Here is a 15,833-nt window from a genome sequence, read left to right as displayed (position 1 = left end):
CTGTGTTTGTCAGTATTTTATTAAATTCTAATTTCCTCCTTAATCAAGAATTTCGGCCCCCCCTTTTTAAAAAATGTGCCTCAATAAAATACTTAAAAATGAAACTTTTATAGCTTTTTCACCTATAGTAACAATCCAATTCTTCAGTAGGGTGTATTTACTACTATTTTTTAATTGACAGGAAAGAAATGAACCTTCAGAGTTTTTGGATCCTACAATGTAAAGTGTTCACTAGTTTTTCCTTTTGTTATATAAAAAAAAAACAGGAAAAATAGTTCTTTAGCACTATTTTTAAATTCACACCTAATAATTTTTGCTTCAATAAAGATTTATAAAAATGCTTCCTGTGGACTAATTTTATTAACAAGCATTTCCCTCTCCCCTTGGATTGATAGCAACATCTAGACCAGACCTGTCCAATATAGCTTTCTGAAACCATGTTTGTTTGTTTTTAAGATTTTTAAGTAATCTCTATACCCAACGTGGGACTTGAATTTACAACCCTGAGATCGAGTTGCATGTTCTACCGACTGAGCCAGCCAGGTGCCCCAATCGCAATGATATTCTATAATCTGCAATGTCCATATAGTTTTGCTAGCCACTGGCTATATATATGGCTATAGAGCACTTGACCTATATTGTAACAAAAAACTGGATTTTTTTAGTCACATGACTTTCAAACACTTGAAATACACTAGTGTGATTAAAGAACTGAGTTTCAAAATTAACAAATTTAAAACCTTAGGTAGCACAGATCCGGACCATGAATTAGAATGCTATATATAGGCCTCCAGACACCAATCTGTCATCTGTTTTGGGTAAACTATGTGACCTCTAAGTTCCCTTCTACATATTACTACCCCTGTTTAGAATCTTCCTACTGTCCTTTCCCTCTTGACTGTGAAGTTAGCTCATCAAGTTTGATAGTTGGTACAGTACTTTATGTCTATTAGTATTCCTCTCATTCTTTCTCCACCATCATTAGACGGTCAGCTACTAGAGAAATCTTATGTCTATCACTCTACCTACCATTTAACATGAATGCTACATATTAACTGTGCTTTTAGCCACATATTAACTGTGCTTCAATGGCTAAATATAAATTATACACAAAAAAACAAGGAATACCTGTTAACAATTCAGCTACCACTCTGGGCATGAGAAACTAGGTCATAAATCCAACTACTATGGGATGTGGCACAGTAGGCATACTTGGGAGTGTCATTTAATGAAACCAACATGGCTTGAAAAGAATTTTTACTTTTGCTTATAGAAATTATCTTTCATTCCTGGGCATTTTAGATTGCTATTCCTAATGTGGCCTTCATATGAGACAAGTGATAAAATCAAAGGCTAAAATTCTGTCAAATAAAGATGAAAATGTAATAAGCATTCATGTAAATAAATTATTTCAATAATTCAACACAATCACATTTCAAAAAATCTACCATTTATCAAAAAAAATTATAAGCTTACTTTGGTCTATGGTATGAATGTTACAGTAATAGTTCCTGGGTTTGAAATATATATATATTAATTTCCCAGTTTTCTTCCTGACACCTAGACTGACTGTTTCTTTGCCTATTTGGATTCTTTCTCATACCCTTTATATCCAGAGCATTCAGAAATCAATTTCACCATCTTTTGCTGAGCTAAATACTATTCTCAATTTCGGATTGTTAAAAGGCAGCTGAAATATAACCCGAAAATATCCGTAACCATTTTGACATAAAACCTTTCAGTTTTTGTGTTACCAGTGGAAACATTTATAGAGCTCATCAGAAAAAGGGTAAATAAGCCTCATATACACACTACTTATTAACATTGTAACTTCCTTACTTCATATGTAAGAAGAAAACATAAGTGGTTTAGTTCAATTTGACTCTCAAGCTGTTTCTCCGTTTGTCCACCATATCTAGCATTCGTGCCTGATTAGTACCCGAACAGCACTCCACAAAGTCATCATTCGCCTCTACTACATACACAAGTGCTATGAGAAGAATCAGAGGAAGTAAAAACAGAGTTCTCTAAGGAGAAAATGCTCTGGGACTGGTTGGGAATAAAGCCTGGAATATTAGGGTTGTTCTCAGGCACCTTTTTTGGAAGACTACTTTATGTTCATGAACATAAATAATATGCATCTATTTGTCTCAAAAAATGTTTTTCTCTTTATAATCTACTTAAAAAGAAAATTAAGCTGCATTTGTGTAGTCTGTTGGGATAAAATACTAGTACAGGTTCCCCTGGCTTTTCAGAAGTTACTCCACTTTTATGAAAATCCTCCAGTAGCACCTGGTTTTTGCTAATCAAAAGAAATCTGAAGAGGATTTTCACTTTTACGAAAAAAGGTGAAATACAGCGAAAATAGCTTGTTTTGCAGCAAGTCCTTATACAAGCAGCACACAGCCCGTGCATCGAGAGTGACGCCAGCAAGTCCCTTGCCCCAGGGACTGCAGTCAGCGCGAGCCACCACAGCTTTGAACTGTCTCTGTGAGCATCTGTGCTTTACAGCTCGATTTATTTTGTGCACCTGTGAGCAAGATGTGGTATCAGGTAAATCTGAGAGATTATTTTTCGGTGAGGGATTACTCAAACAAAATTTCCATATAAATTAATGGTTACTGCTTCTTTGCTTTATGCCATTTTGGCTTTCAGAACGTTTCACAGGGACACTCAACTTTTGGGATAACATAGGAAACCTGTACTGAGCACATACCTTCACTGAAGTGTAGTCAGTGCTCGGATCAGTTAGCATTCGCATCACCTGGAAGCTGGTCAGCAATGCAAAATTTCCAGCCCCACCCTATCCCTACCAAATCAGTCTACATTTTAACAAGATCCTGCAGGTGATTCAGGTACACATTAAAGTTTTAGAAGAACTTCAACTTATCTTTCTTCCTGTAAACAAATATACATATTTAAAATTATTTCTAAGGTCAAATGAGGAAAAAGCATATTCATTTTCTAACTGCTAGATCAAGAATGATTCTCAAGGGCCACCTATGTGGCTCAGTCAGTTAAGTGGGCTCAAGTCCTGATCTCAGAGTCGTGGGATGGAGCCCCAAGCTCAGTAGGGTGTCTGCTTCTCCCTCTCCTTCTGCCCCTCCCCCTGCTCCTGCTCTCTCTCAAATAAATAAAACCTTAGGGAGAAAAAAAAAAGGCAATGATTCTCAAGACTTTCATATAATTTTTTAACAACTTGAATGGGCAATACAGATTAAGATTTCCAAACTGAAATTAATCTATGGGCAAACGGTAAAGACAACCCAGAAAGCTCAAGCAATTTATTGGAAATGTTCTTATGTGTATTCCCCCAGACATTAGAATATGCCAGTTTATACATGTCCAGTTCTTTATATGCAAATCTGAAAAACAAGAAACTTGAAAACCTTAAAATTTTAAGTTTAGTAGCAAAACCCGTCTTGAGCTGATATGAAACTATTATAAATGGTCTTTAACCCAGGGGCTCTGATGATTTCTGTTCTGCTGCAAAAATGTTAATGTAGGAATTTGAGATCTGGACACAAATCTCACTGGAGGTGTGATGCAGTATATGGTATGTGCCCTCAAGACTTCCAGATAAGGGCCCTTTAAGATAAATAAAGAGCTGGAGAAGACAAAAGCAAGGGAAATTAAATCTACCTGAATAAACCTTCATGCTAATGTTGGCTAAATAAAAACCTAAGATGGTGCCTTAGAAGCATTAATAAAGTAAGAGAAGACAGAGGAATAATAAACTGCTTGAACATATGAAGCTTGGGCGGGGGGGGCGGAGAGGAGAAGGCCGGGGGTGTCAATTTGAGAAAAGGCTAGTAAATAAATTTACAGTTGGCAAGGAGCATGAACTTTGTTTTCCCGAGAGGCCAGAACTTAAAAATGATAGAATACTAAAAGGGGGTATTCTCCACAAATGTATGATTAACCCAAAGTAAGTAAATGGCCTTTTTGACCTTTGTTACAAATACTCATAAAAATCAAGTCCATCAAAAATTCAGCCTATATTTCCAAGTTATGTTTCTAGTATGCACTGCACAATTACAACATGTCATTTATTTAACAAGACTCTGAAAGAATGGGTCCCCAAGATCAAATATATACAGTTTTAATATAGGAAATATTTACATAATGGAACCACCTCATGGTCCAATGTTAAGAACAGTGTTTCAAATTCCTTTTAAGATGTAAAAAAAAAAATCTGTAACTCAAGCTCAGTTACGCTTTTTAACAACCCCCCTCCCCCACACTGTCTTTCTTTTAAATAAATACTCAGAGATGGGAATAACTGCACCTAAAACCTGTTACATTTTCAGGTAATTTTGCTCCCTGGTGAAGTTCTGTTCTACAATAAAGAAAGCTCCATGTGTGTCTCTAAGACATCAGTATATTTTTAAACATTGATGAGCAGAGGTAAAAGAGGTGTATGCATACATATACACTCACGAGATATAAACCCTTTAAAAACAAAAGTGAAAACAAAAAATTAGTGGTAACAGCCTTAAATGATTTACTTTATCCTTAAAAATAAGATGTAAACTGCAAATTGCCATTCTGAATTCCTACTGTATTTTTTTCAAACTTTCTAAGTCTGTATTGCCTAATTTTACTTTTTTAAATGATTTTTTTCATTTATGCTTTTCAGATTAAGGTTTTTCTTTTTAAACAAAAGAGTACACCAAAATAAAGCTAAGGACCAATTAGTGCAAAAATGCATCAAATAAAGCTCTCCAGAATCTAAGGATCTGCCTCATTTCTGAACAATGAAATTAACGGGAAAACCATTATGATTCACACTCCCTTAAAAAAGAAGGGCTGAAGCAGCCAGCTATCAACAGGAAAGCCCCATTCCATTCACCAGACTGTTGCTTGCCACAAGAGAATACCATGCTCTGGGAGACTAATAACCTAATTATCCCAGACATTTGGGTTGGCACAATACCACGTTTCCTTTACAATTCTACTCTTCAATAAGGAAATGTTTAAAGGAACCCTCCAAAGAAAATTAGGTAACAGACATTTATACATACATTCACACGAACACATTCATACAGAGATACAGTGGGAATGGACTGTCTGCTAATCTTAGCACTCTAATTTTAAATTCCATGCCTTCAGGAGGGCTTGCCATTTTTGATCAAGGGGTGGGAAGGGTAATAGGTATGATGGGTATTCTTTCAATTAAAATCATTCATGTAGGGTCCTGTACAGTACAGTTCAACATTAAGTGCAATTCTGCAAAAGAATTGGGGAGTCATTTTAATATTTACAAGAAATAAATCAGCAGAACAAGATTATATCAGATAGGCTGTATACAGTAGCTGCGGCTTATAAAACATACCAGTAATCTGTACCTGGTGAGTATAAAGAGAACCAAGGCAGGATTCAGATGTCTTTACAACCAAGGGAGTACACAGGGCATCAACAAATTAGAGGACAAAAAAATTCACATTTTCTACATTAAAAAAAAAATTACAGATCTCACAAATGTCTTTGAAGACAAAGAAAAAGCCAAAGTCCTCTGAAAGGTGGGAAAGAAGAAGAAAATTGAAACAGAACTCTAAAGGTAAAAAGAGTTTTACTTCACAAGACCAATTTTCTTGGCTTCTGTTTCATATATCAATAATCTCCACATTTTGACTATAAAAACTTCTGCTTCTTCATCAAGTACCTAGAAAAGAAAAAGAAAAAACTCAAAAAAAAAACCCCCAGTAACAATCATCAGCATATCCCAACAGTGACTAGTATTTTCTTATTTTTTTTATTGTTGTTAAAGGTCTTATTTATTTGTCAGAGAGAGAGAGACAGAGCCCAAGCAGGGGGAGCGGCAGGCAGAGGGAGAAGCAGGCTCCCCACTGAGCAAAGAGCCTGATGCAGGACTTGATCCCAGGACCCCAGGATCATGACCTGAGCTGAAGGCAGATGCTTAATGACTGAGCCACCCAGGTGTCCCGTGACTGGCATTTTAAAAGGCTTCATATATTGACAAGCATTTACTTTCAATAAAATGACCTGAAATAAATTGGTCTAGTGTGAGAAATATATTCAGTAAATATAAATTACAAAAAAGGGTGTGGGGGAGAAATGCATTCAGCAAAATTCCATGGCTTACCAAATACACCGCAATACTAAACTATTTCCTAAAGAAAGTATGTTTGTTATAAAAAACATAGTAATTTAGGCAGAACTAGTTATACAACCGAGTATCTTATCTACCCCCAAAACAGCCTTAAAATCATAACACTTATCAAGTCCTTATTATGTAACACAGAATTAAATATTAAATGAGAACATATGTAGGGGCGCCTGGGTGGCTCAGTTGTTAAGCGTCTGCCTTTGGCTCAAGGTCATGATCCCACGGTCCTGGGATTGAGCCCCACATCGGGCTCCCTGCTCAGCGGGAAGCCTGCTTCTCCCTCTCCCGCTCCCCCTGCTTGTGTTCCCTCTCTCGCTGTGACTCTGTCAAATAAATAAATCTTTAAAAAAATAAAAATAAAATAAATGAGAATATATGTAAAGCATTTAATATTGCATCTAGGATACAGTAAACAGTACGTGAACACTATCATCACCAAAAAGGACACAAGACTACTGAATAAATTTTCCCCTTGGAAAATTAATAAATCAAATTATCTTCCTATCTACTTATGAGGTAGGGGCATTTTATCGACCCCCTACTCCTGCCCTCACCCTACATGCAGATTTGGGCCTCTATACCAGGGTTACAGTGAGGTAAAATGGAAAAGCATGTTTCCTTCTACAGGAAGCAGCTATGACTGAGCTACAGGGTATCCCTGCCATGATGGAATGTGGCCTAATGTTGCCAGGTCTCTGGAGCAGCAGTTTAAGTTAGGAGGTAAGCAAACCAGGGGCGCATGGGTAGCTCAATCAATCGGTTAAGCATCTGCTTTTGGCCCAGGTCATGATCCCAGGGTCCTGGAATCGAGCCCCACATCAGGCTCCCTGCTCAGCGGGGAGTCTGCTTCTCCCTCTCCTGTTCCCCCTGCTTGTGCTCTCTCTCTCTTAAATGAATAAATAATCTTTAAAGGGGGGGCAGTTAAGCAAACTGGATCTCTAGCCAGACTATGTGGGTTCAAATCCCACTTCTACCTCTTATCAGGTATGTGTCCTTGGCTGAGTCACTTAGCCACAATGAACCTCAGTTCTCTCATCTGTAAAATGGAGGAAATATTAACTACATGATACTGTTCTACTGTGGGAATTAAAAGAGTTAACAGGTACAAAGTGTTTTGAAGAGTGTCTGGTATCTAAGTGATCAGTAAGTACCTAAAAGAAGCCAGAAAAATCTGATTTTCTTCTCTTTTCTTTTTTTTTTTTGATAAACTTCCCTAAATTTCTCAACAATGACAAATAATTAAAGAACTTTTACTCAGACTTCTACGAGCCAGACTTGACCAGCAGTTTGAGAAAACTATGCTGCAACACTAATTAATGTGAACATTGTTACCTTGGAAATAAATAGATCTAGGCACAAAATACAACCAAAGTTAATTAATGTAAAATGAAGAAAGGTACAGTTTGAAAAAGTCAAGATTTCTTTTTTTAAGAAAATGTCAGATCTGGGGCGCCTGGGTGGCTCAGCTGTTAAGCATCTGCCTTCGGCTCAGATCATGATCCTAGGGTCCTGGGATCGACCCCCGCACCAGGCTCCCTGCTCCACGGGAAGCCCGCTTCTCCCTCTCCCACTCCCCCTGCTTGTGTTCCCTCTCTCGTTGTGTCTCTCTCTGTCAAATAAATAAAATCTTAAAAGAAAAAAAAGAAAATGTCAGATTTTTAATAAGAGCAAAGTACTACTTGAACTAAAAATTCAATCTCATTTAGTCAAGAAATATTTAGAAGGTAAGCTTTTGATAGAACTAGTTGACAAAACTAGCCAATTGAGTGGCTTCCTCCCACTCTGATCAACAATGAGCCAGAAAATTAAAATATAAGTAATTAACCAGTAAAAGTCTCATTATACTCCAAATACCAAAATATTTCAAGAGATCAAAATGGATTAACACTGACACGTGACATCTTCACTGACAGAAATTGCAACTCTGCCAAAGCCAAATACTAGAACACTGGGGTTTTGTTTGTTTGTTTGTTTTTTAATTCCCTAACTCAGGCCCAACTATAAAACCCTCTCTCGGCCCCAAGGATAACCTTTTAAACATATGGGAAGGTCAGGGAAGTTCAAATTCTATCCCCAAGGACAAGGATCTATTCACATTTCTCCTTTCATCTGAGGCTCAGCATTATGAAGTCAACAAACCTTTCACAAATACTTTATCAGAAATTCTAAACAACAGCTGCATCAGCCTGGCTCGGCAGCAGAAAATTAATGTTCCCTGGCTTTAGACATCATATAGTGCCTGGACACAAAATATCTCGACCTAGGAGCTCCCGTTGTTTAGGTACCCCACTATGCCCCTCCCTGACAACTGCAGTGGGAAATGCAAGCTCTCCAGGGCACCTGTCATCTTACAACATGCTCAACACTTCTTCCTCCCTGACTCGCCTTCCCACTCTGCCCTCCATTACTCTTTATACTAACCACCCTCAACTTCAATTAGTTTTTTTTTTTTCATCTATTTACCTGAACTGAAAACTTCTGTCCCTGAAAGACCCTGAGACACTCCTGTAGCCTACTCAGGAAGTTCCTTACTTTCAAAGCCTTAATCTCACAGGAGGGGAAGCTGCTAGATCTTTCTAGTTTCTCTTTGTGAACAGTATCTCCATTAAGATTCGTGAGATCTCATTACACTACCCTTCCACCCCAACAGCAACTATCTAGCAAACACCTAGTCTTCTACCCACAATAGATGAGCACTCTGGCTATTGGTTCCCATATTTCTCTGCAATCCCTGTCCCAACACACAGAAGTTTCAATTTCTATGTGTATGACCCAAGTGGAAAGTTCACTTATAGTCTAACGACATCAGCTCTACCCCAGAAACTCTCTCCCATGGCCACATATGCACCTCACCATCGTCTGGACCAATCCACCACTTGTTCTTAAACGTTCTACTGTCTCACTATAACCACTCTTTTCAACACACCTCCCACAGCTTCAGTGGAACAACCAGCCCGTTTCACATAACCACCAGCTCTATTCCGATGTTACCGCCTTCTCTTCCTAGCTTGGAGTTCACAGCCCACTCAACCACTCTCACTCTACAGCCAATTCTCTCCCTCCTTCCTTTTCTCCCAAAATCACATTAGATAAATGGAACCACTGACTCGACTCTAATATCCAAATTAAATGCAAATGGGGATTTGATGTTTACTGCTAACCAATGGATAACTGTCCAAGTGACAAGGTTATACAAGTCTCCTCAAGTCTCAGTTTAGATGGTTAACTCTTGTGATTCCTTTCCTAACTGCCATCTGTACCATCAGATGCTCCATCTCCTGGGCCCCCACATCTTTTTGTTTGTTATATCCCCATGATTGCAAGTATATTACAGTATCAGTATTAGCATACCTGTCTCCCTGCTACTTCTTTAAGGACAGATGTTCCACCTTTTCATGCTTCTAGCACCATGTTCAACCTAGTAAGCACTTAATGTTTTCGAAATGTATGAATAGATCCAGAATTTGTATTTATACATACAAACACCAAAGGTGGGGGAAGGAAAAAGTGTTAGTTTTGTCTAAGGACACCTTGATGTGAGTGCTTTTCACCTCTTTTAGTGCAGATTCACATTTTAATTGGGGCTTCTAAAAAGAAAGGTTCTGGAACCAACACAGGTAAAAAATTAATCAAAAACAGAAGTTTAGTTTGTTTACAGATATTAATTAGAATATTAACAACACTAAATTTCTGACTTACCATGGCAACGTCATCTAAAATGCTCTGAGGTGAACTATGAGCCATAACCTAAAAGAAACACATAACTGTCATTTTGAAAATAAATAAAAAATTAGCAATATAGTCAAAAAATTTTAAAGTACCCTCAAACTAATATGGGAATTTCTTGTGGCTGAAGAAACATTCTATAAATTTCTTAATTCCCAGAATCCCACTCTCTTCAATAGAAGTTTACGACAACCTGGGATCTTAATCACTATACTACGTGTTCTAATTCAAATCCAGAGTTACAAATTCCAATGCTACAATAATTACAAGTGGAGAGGGCAGCCTAAATTTGCTATTCCTAAAGCTAAAAGAGCAGTAATGGTGGAAAAATAAGCATTTCCTTAAAATGCAATTATTCCTTTACAGATATACAGTGCTTCTACTATAACTTACTAAAGATAAGACTTTGCCTTCAGGAGACAATGGAAGGATGTGGTACACCTTGGTGGTTAAGAGCACTTAGCGCTTACTTATTATGGGACTATGGTCAAGACAATCTCCCCTGACCTCAATTTCTACATGTATAAAATGGGAATAAGAGTAATTTATACTTGCTAAGGTTGTTGGGAGGTTTAAAGAACATAACATTCTATAAAATGCTTAACACAGTACCTGCCAAGAACAAAGCCTGGCCCACAGCAAATTAATTAATAAAAACAACTATTATTATACTATGAAAGAAACTATTTTGCTCTTCTTCCAAAGGATGGATGACTGACAAATTCATGAGATAAGCTATCAGCTGTCTCCACAAATACCCCCTCAACTGTACTTCAGCAGCATTCTAACCATTAAGCCGTGGGGGTGGCAACACATTCCCAGGGGCAGGGAGAGCGCAAACTTGGCAGCAGTCAATAAATCTGTCCTCCTTGACCCTCTGAAATGAAAGAATATGGCGTAGGGGTCTGAAATAAAGTGGAGTTAAGTAGACATGAAATCTCTTAATAACTGAAACTAAACTACCATAGACTTGGCTTTGCAAGATTTTTTATTTTAGAAAGTGTCTTAATATTTTGAAGTATAAAAAAATGTTGCGGATCGGGGCACCTGGGTGGCTCAGTTGTTAAGTGTCTGCCTGTGGCTCAGATCATGATCCAGGGGGTCCTGGGATCGAGCCCTGCATCGGGATCCCTGCTCAGAGGGAAGCCTGCTTCTCCCTCTCCCACTCCCCCTGCTTGTGTTCCCTCCCTCGTTGTGTCTCTCTCTGTCAAATAAATAAATCTTAAAAAAAAAAAAAAAAGTTGGGGAAGAAGGGAGTAAAAGACTAACCTTAGAACAAACAAAATCAACTAATGTAGCTTCTTCTTCACCTATGTATTCTATAATTTTCTTATTAATCCATGGTCTAATCCGTCGTTCCATCAATATCTGCAAAATAAAGCATTGTTATTAAATAACTTTTTATTATATTTACTACGAAGTCTATAGCCTCACAATTTTTCTTAAAACTAAAATATAGTATGCTCTCATTTACAAGTTGAATGAAGACAGGTTATATATCAAGCTACAATTACTTGCTTCTAATTGATGAAGACTTCAAGTACCACCAAGAATTTCCCCAATCATTTACCTAAATTCCTTGGCAGGTCAAGAAGCCAGCCACATTATCGTCTCTACTTGTCATTAATAGAATCAGCTGACTTTGTATGCTATATTCAAAACCACTTCCAATAAAAATGATGAAATACAATGTGCTACTCACAGAATCCACAATAGACCAATCCAAGGGATAAGCAAAGAGCTCAGGTTTGGCTGTAGGAATTTTCTCAATGAGACTCTTAATGTGTTTGCGCTTTTCTTCAGTGTTTACAGTGCCTTTGGCAGCATTTTTATCATCTTCACCATAATCCAAGGGAACCAGTTTCCTTTTTCGGGGTACATCATCACTGTCTTCGTCCTCAAATTTGTTAAAGACACTATCTACGGGGAGTTTCTTTCTCTTCACAGAATTAGGTTGACCAGGACTATTGGAAGCACCTATAGTAAAAATCCTGTATTAGCATGATGACTTAATTTTCCAATGTTAATTACATTTTACAACCCACCATCCCTCAAGAGCAGTGCATAATGTACTTTCACAAATCTCAGAGAAAGATCCCAACTGTAAAAAATAACTCACTACTCACAAGTGCTAGAAAATTTAACTTTTCACTTCTTCTCAGAACTTGAGGCAGCTGCAGATATAGGAGCACTAGTAGAACTACGAAAACAATCGTGAGCTATAAAGGCATTTTTGAGTATTTTTCTATCTACCTACCAACCAGCACATATTTATTTTTTCCTTAAGGCAAAATTTAAGTATATATAGGGGATTAAAATAAAGGAAAGAAGGAAGAAAATGCTAACATACCCAGTTTAAGACTTAGTCCTATTTTTGGCCTATGTTCCTCCGGTTGTTGTTGATCTGGTGAATTTTCATGAGGAATAATAATACCACATGGAGACTCATCCCCAGGAGTGTTGGGGGTTGCATTGCCACTGGCAGAGGAAACAGATGGGGCAGAACTGATGGGCCTCAGAGTTGGTTTGAGACAGGGCTTTTGCTCCGGCTCTTCCTCCTCTTCCATGGGTTCCTCTCGTTTTTCTTCTTTTTCTTGCTTTTCTTCTTCTTCTTCCTCTGATTCAGGTTCTTGCTTTATTTGTGGTTGTCTGCGCCTTTCAGCCTCTTGTTCCATCTAACACCAAAAAATAACATGACTAACAGACCACAACTATACTCAACCAGCTTTCTGTTTTCCATCATCTTTCATAAAACTTCTATTTTTCATTAGGAATAATGAAACACTGTTTGCTTCTATAATCAGAAAGCTGGGTAGGTCTACAGAATATATTAGGTACTCTGCAAAATGTTTTCTTATATTTTTAACATTTACATATAAAATTATTTAAACTCTTCAGATATAACAAAGGCAAATACATAACAGGTAGCTAATTTAAAAGTAAAAGGTATGTTTTTTTATTTTTATTGAAATTATAATCCAAAGTTTTATTTTAATTTTAAAGATTTTATTTGAGAGAGAGAGCATGAGCAGGGAGGAAGGGCAGAGGGAGAGGGAGAAGCAGGCTCCCCACGTAGCAGCAGGGCTCAATCCCAGGACCCTGTAATCATGGCCTGAGCTGAAGGCAGATGATTGACTGAGCCACCTAGGTGTCCCCCAAAAGTTTATTTTAGAACCTAGACAACTGCATTAAGAGGCAACTCAAATCCTCAGCTTGGTCATCAACAATTACTTGTTCTGTGGCACCTGGCTGGCTCAGTCCGTACAGCATGCAATTCTCGATGTCAGGGCTGTGAATTCGAGCCCCATGGTGAATGCAGCAATTACTTAAAAATAAAATCTTTAAAACGCAATTCTTTGGTCTTTCTAGGTCATGGCTAAGATGCTAGTCACTTTTGTATTCATGAATAGGGAAAGAAAGAAAGAGAGGGGAAAAAACTTTTCGAGTCAAAAGCCTATACCAAAATGAACACTCTCCCTGAAATCATGAAAGATTGAAAAACAACAAAATAACCAATAAGAGCATTATAAAAACTTGAGTAAATTTCATCAATAATTTTTCTGAGCATGAAACAAAAAAAATAGAACAAAAAGACCCTGGGGGTGCCTGGCTGGCTCAGTCAATTAAGTGTCTGACTTAGGCTCAGGTCCTGATCTCAGGATCCTGGGACTGAGCCCCAGGCTCAACAGGGAGTCTGCTTCTCCCTCTCCCCACCGCTCATGCTCGCTCTCTCAAATAAATAAACAAAATCTTAAAAAAAGATCCTGAACTACATAACAATTAAAAGTTGGTGCATGACATGACTTAACACCATCTAACTATCAACTCACAAAGTAGTACAATGACCATTAAACAATCTGTAAGGCATTCAAACCAACTGGTAGAAAATAAAACATAAAAACACACCCAACCTAAATGTTACAATGGTAAGGATTTAAAAGACCAACAATATGCCATGATGGTCAAGGTATGAAAACAGACATAAAGCTATAAACTGGCAATATTCTGAGTGAAAGATTATACCTGAATTAAAAGCACATTAGAAAAGAGCATGTAAATTATAATTCCACTTCTAAAATTTATGTGAGGAGGGTATACATATGCCTGTGTGATGACATTTTAAAAACCACAAATCTAGGGGCGCCTGGGTGGCTCAGTTGGCTAATTGACTGCCTTCGGCTCAGGTCATGATCCTGGAGTCCCAGGATCGAGTCCCGCATTGGGCTCCCTGCTCAGCAGGGAGTCTGCTTCTCCCTCTGACCCTCCCCTCTCTCATGCTCTCTCTCTCATTCTCTCCCTCTCAAATAATTAAATAAAAATCTTTTAAAAAAAAAGAATGGGGTATGCTATGTTCTATGGCAAAGTCTTTTCCTTTTTTTAAATGGCATGCTGTTCGTGAAAACGTCTTTAACTTATTTAGGAAATAAAAGATTTAGGGTGGGAGTGAGAAGTCACTCAAACCCCAAAAGTCATGAAATGTGAGAACACATTATGGGAAGGACAGGTTTCTAGAAAAGTTTTATTAGATGACATTCATTTAACTTAGGTAATATTTCACAGAAATAAAGGAATAAGACACAGGAAGGTGTTTAGAATAATTAAAGCTGTAAAACTAAGACTGATGATCTGCATAATAAAATAAAGAAAAAGTACTAATATCATCCCCCCAAACAGCAAGATCCATGGAGCATAAACTGCATTTCCCTTATGAGAACATTGTTGTGGATGTTAGGGTAACTCACCCTTTGGAGCTCTGCATCTGGATCTGGGTGCCCTTCAGCCAGAAGGCGCTGCCTGATTTCCTCTAGCTCTTCCTTCTCTCTCTTCCTATCCCGTTCATCAGCTTCCATTTCCTTTTCCCTATCACGCAACCTTTTCTGAAGAGCGCTTCCTCTGCAAAAGTAAATCATAACAGGCCTTGATACTGAGATCAACTATTATAACACATAATGTCTCCAAAAGTACCTTCCTTCAATACTAAAAGCTGCATGTTAGGAAAATGAAAAATGTCTTACTGTTTTTATATCTGCAGAACACCCAAGACAGTGTGCTCTCTACACATAAACAGTTTAATAAGGAAGCATGGTCTTGTCATTTATCACCATGCCTCATTCTCAAGTCATTCTAAGTAAGTGTCTAAAACAAGCAGGAACAGTTTTCTGATGAAAGAAAGCTCTCATTTTGTACTCATTCCACAGGGAAAGCCCAACACACAATTTGTGTTTTCTTGGATGCCAAGTTGTGAAAAACCACTAAAAGTAGTAGTATTACCAGTAAGAACAGTCCTCTATCTTCAATTTAAATCAATTCTTTCCCTTATGGAAAAAATCCTTGAAGAAGTAGTGCAGAATCAACAGAAGAGATTCTCTCTAGCTAGCAGTATATTACATCTCAGAATGCTGAAATTGTGTACTACTACTGATTTTATGATTCAATAATTTTACCGAGGATTTTTTTTTTTCATTTTCTACAAAGTCAAATCCTTGGCATGCTTTTGAAGTTGCTAATTCCAATGTTTTAATTATGGGGTAACAGTATATTAAAACGATATACTAAATGCCTTCACTACATGCCCCGGATCCTATCAGATACATGAGGTTAAAAAGAAAAATCAAAATATTGTCCATATCCTCAGAGAAATTAGTTTGGAATGGAGGAAGCAGAACAGAGCCAACAATTTTACCATACTGCCACAGTGCTAGAATGAGAGTACTTTAGAAATGCCATGGGAACAAAGACATGAGGGAAGGGCAAGCTTTACAACCGTCATTTTACAATAATATATCAATAGGGCAGGAGATGGGATGGCATTGGGTTTGCTTTGTAACATTCTTGAAATCCTTGAATGCAAAAATTTTTAGACCACCTTCGTTATCAAGACCAGTTATAACTTGCTATAAAAACTGGACCTCTATAAAACACATGAAAAAAATTAATGTTTTAATATTATGTGGACCACCACCCCACAAAAGATAGA

The 15,833-nt window shown here is 37.7% G+C and overlaps 1 protein-coding gene across 2 annotated transcripts in view; it reads right to left on the bottom strand.

Moving 5' to 3' along the window:
- Positions 1 to 4,086: 4,086 nt before the first annotated feature.
- RBM25 (RNA binding motif protein 25) overlaps positions 4,087 to 15,833 on the bottom strand; it is a 54,774-nt gene continuing 43,027 nt past the window's right edge. For both annotated transcript variants that reach the window (XM_073895481.1, XM_025869720.2), the window contains 6 exons: positions 14,599 to 14,749; positions 12,207 to 12,531; positions 11,559 to 11,833; positions 11,126 to 11,224; positions 9,830 to 9,877; positions 4,087 to 5,665 (listed from right to left, as the gene is read on the bottom strand). In XM_073895481.1, coding sequence (XP_073751582.1) covers positions 5,573 to 5,665; positions 9,830 to 9,877; positions 11,126 to 11,224; positions 11,559 to 11,833; positions 12,207 to 12,531; positions 14,599 to 14,749 — 991 coding nt within the window. In that variant the 3' untranslated portion in view covers positions 4,087 to 5,572. The remainder of the gene's footprint in view (positions 5,666 to 9,829; positions 9,878 to 11,125; positions 11,225 to 11,558; positions 11,834 to 12,206; positions 12,532 to 14,598; positions 14,750 to 15,833) is intronic.

This window comes from Callorhinus ursinus, unplaced genomic scaffold (assembly GCF_003265705.2).
Source record: "Callorhinus ursinus isolate GAN/ISIS: 27379988/994484 unplaced genomic scaffold, GSC_fseal_2.0 scaffold8, whole genome shotgun sequence".
In the NCBI taxonomy this organism is placed as follows: domain Eukaryota; kingdom Metazoa; phylum Chordata; class Mammalia; order Carnivora; family Otariidae; genus Callorhinus; species Callorhinus ursinus.
Note: the sequence above shows the minus strand (reverse complement) of the source record. Positions and strands in the feature narration are given on the sequence as shown.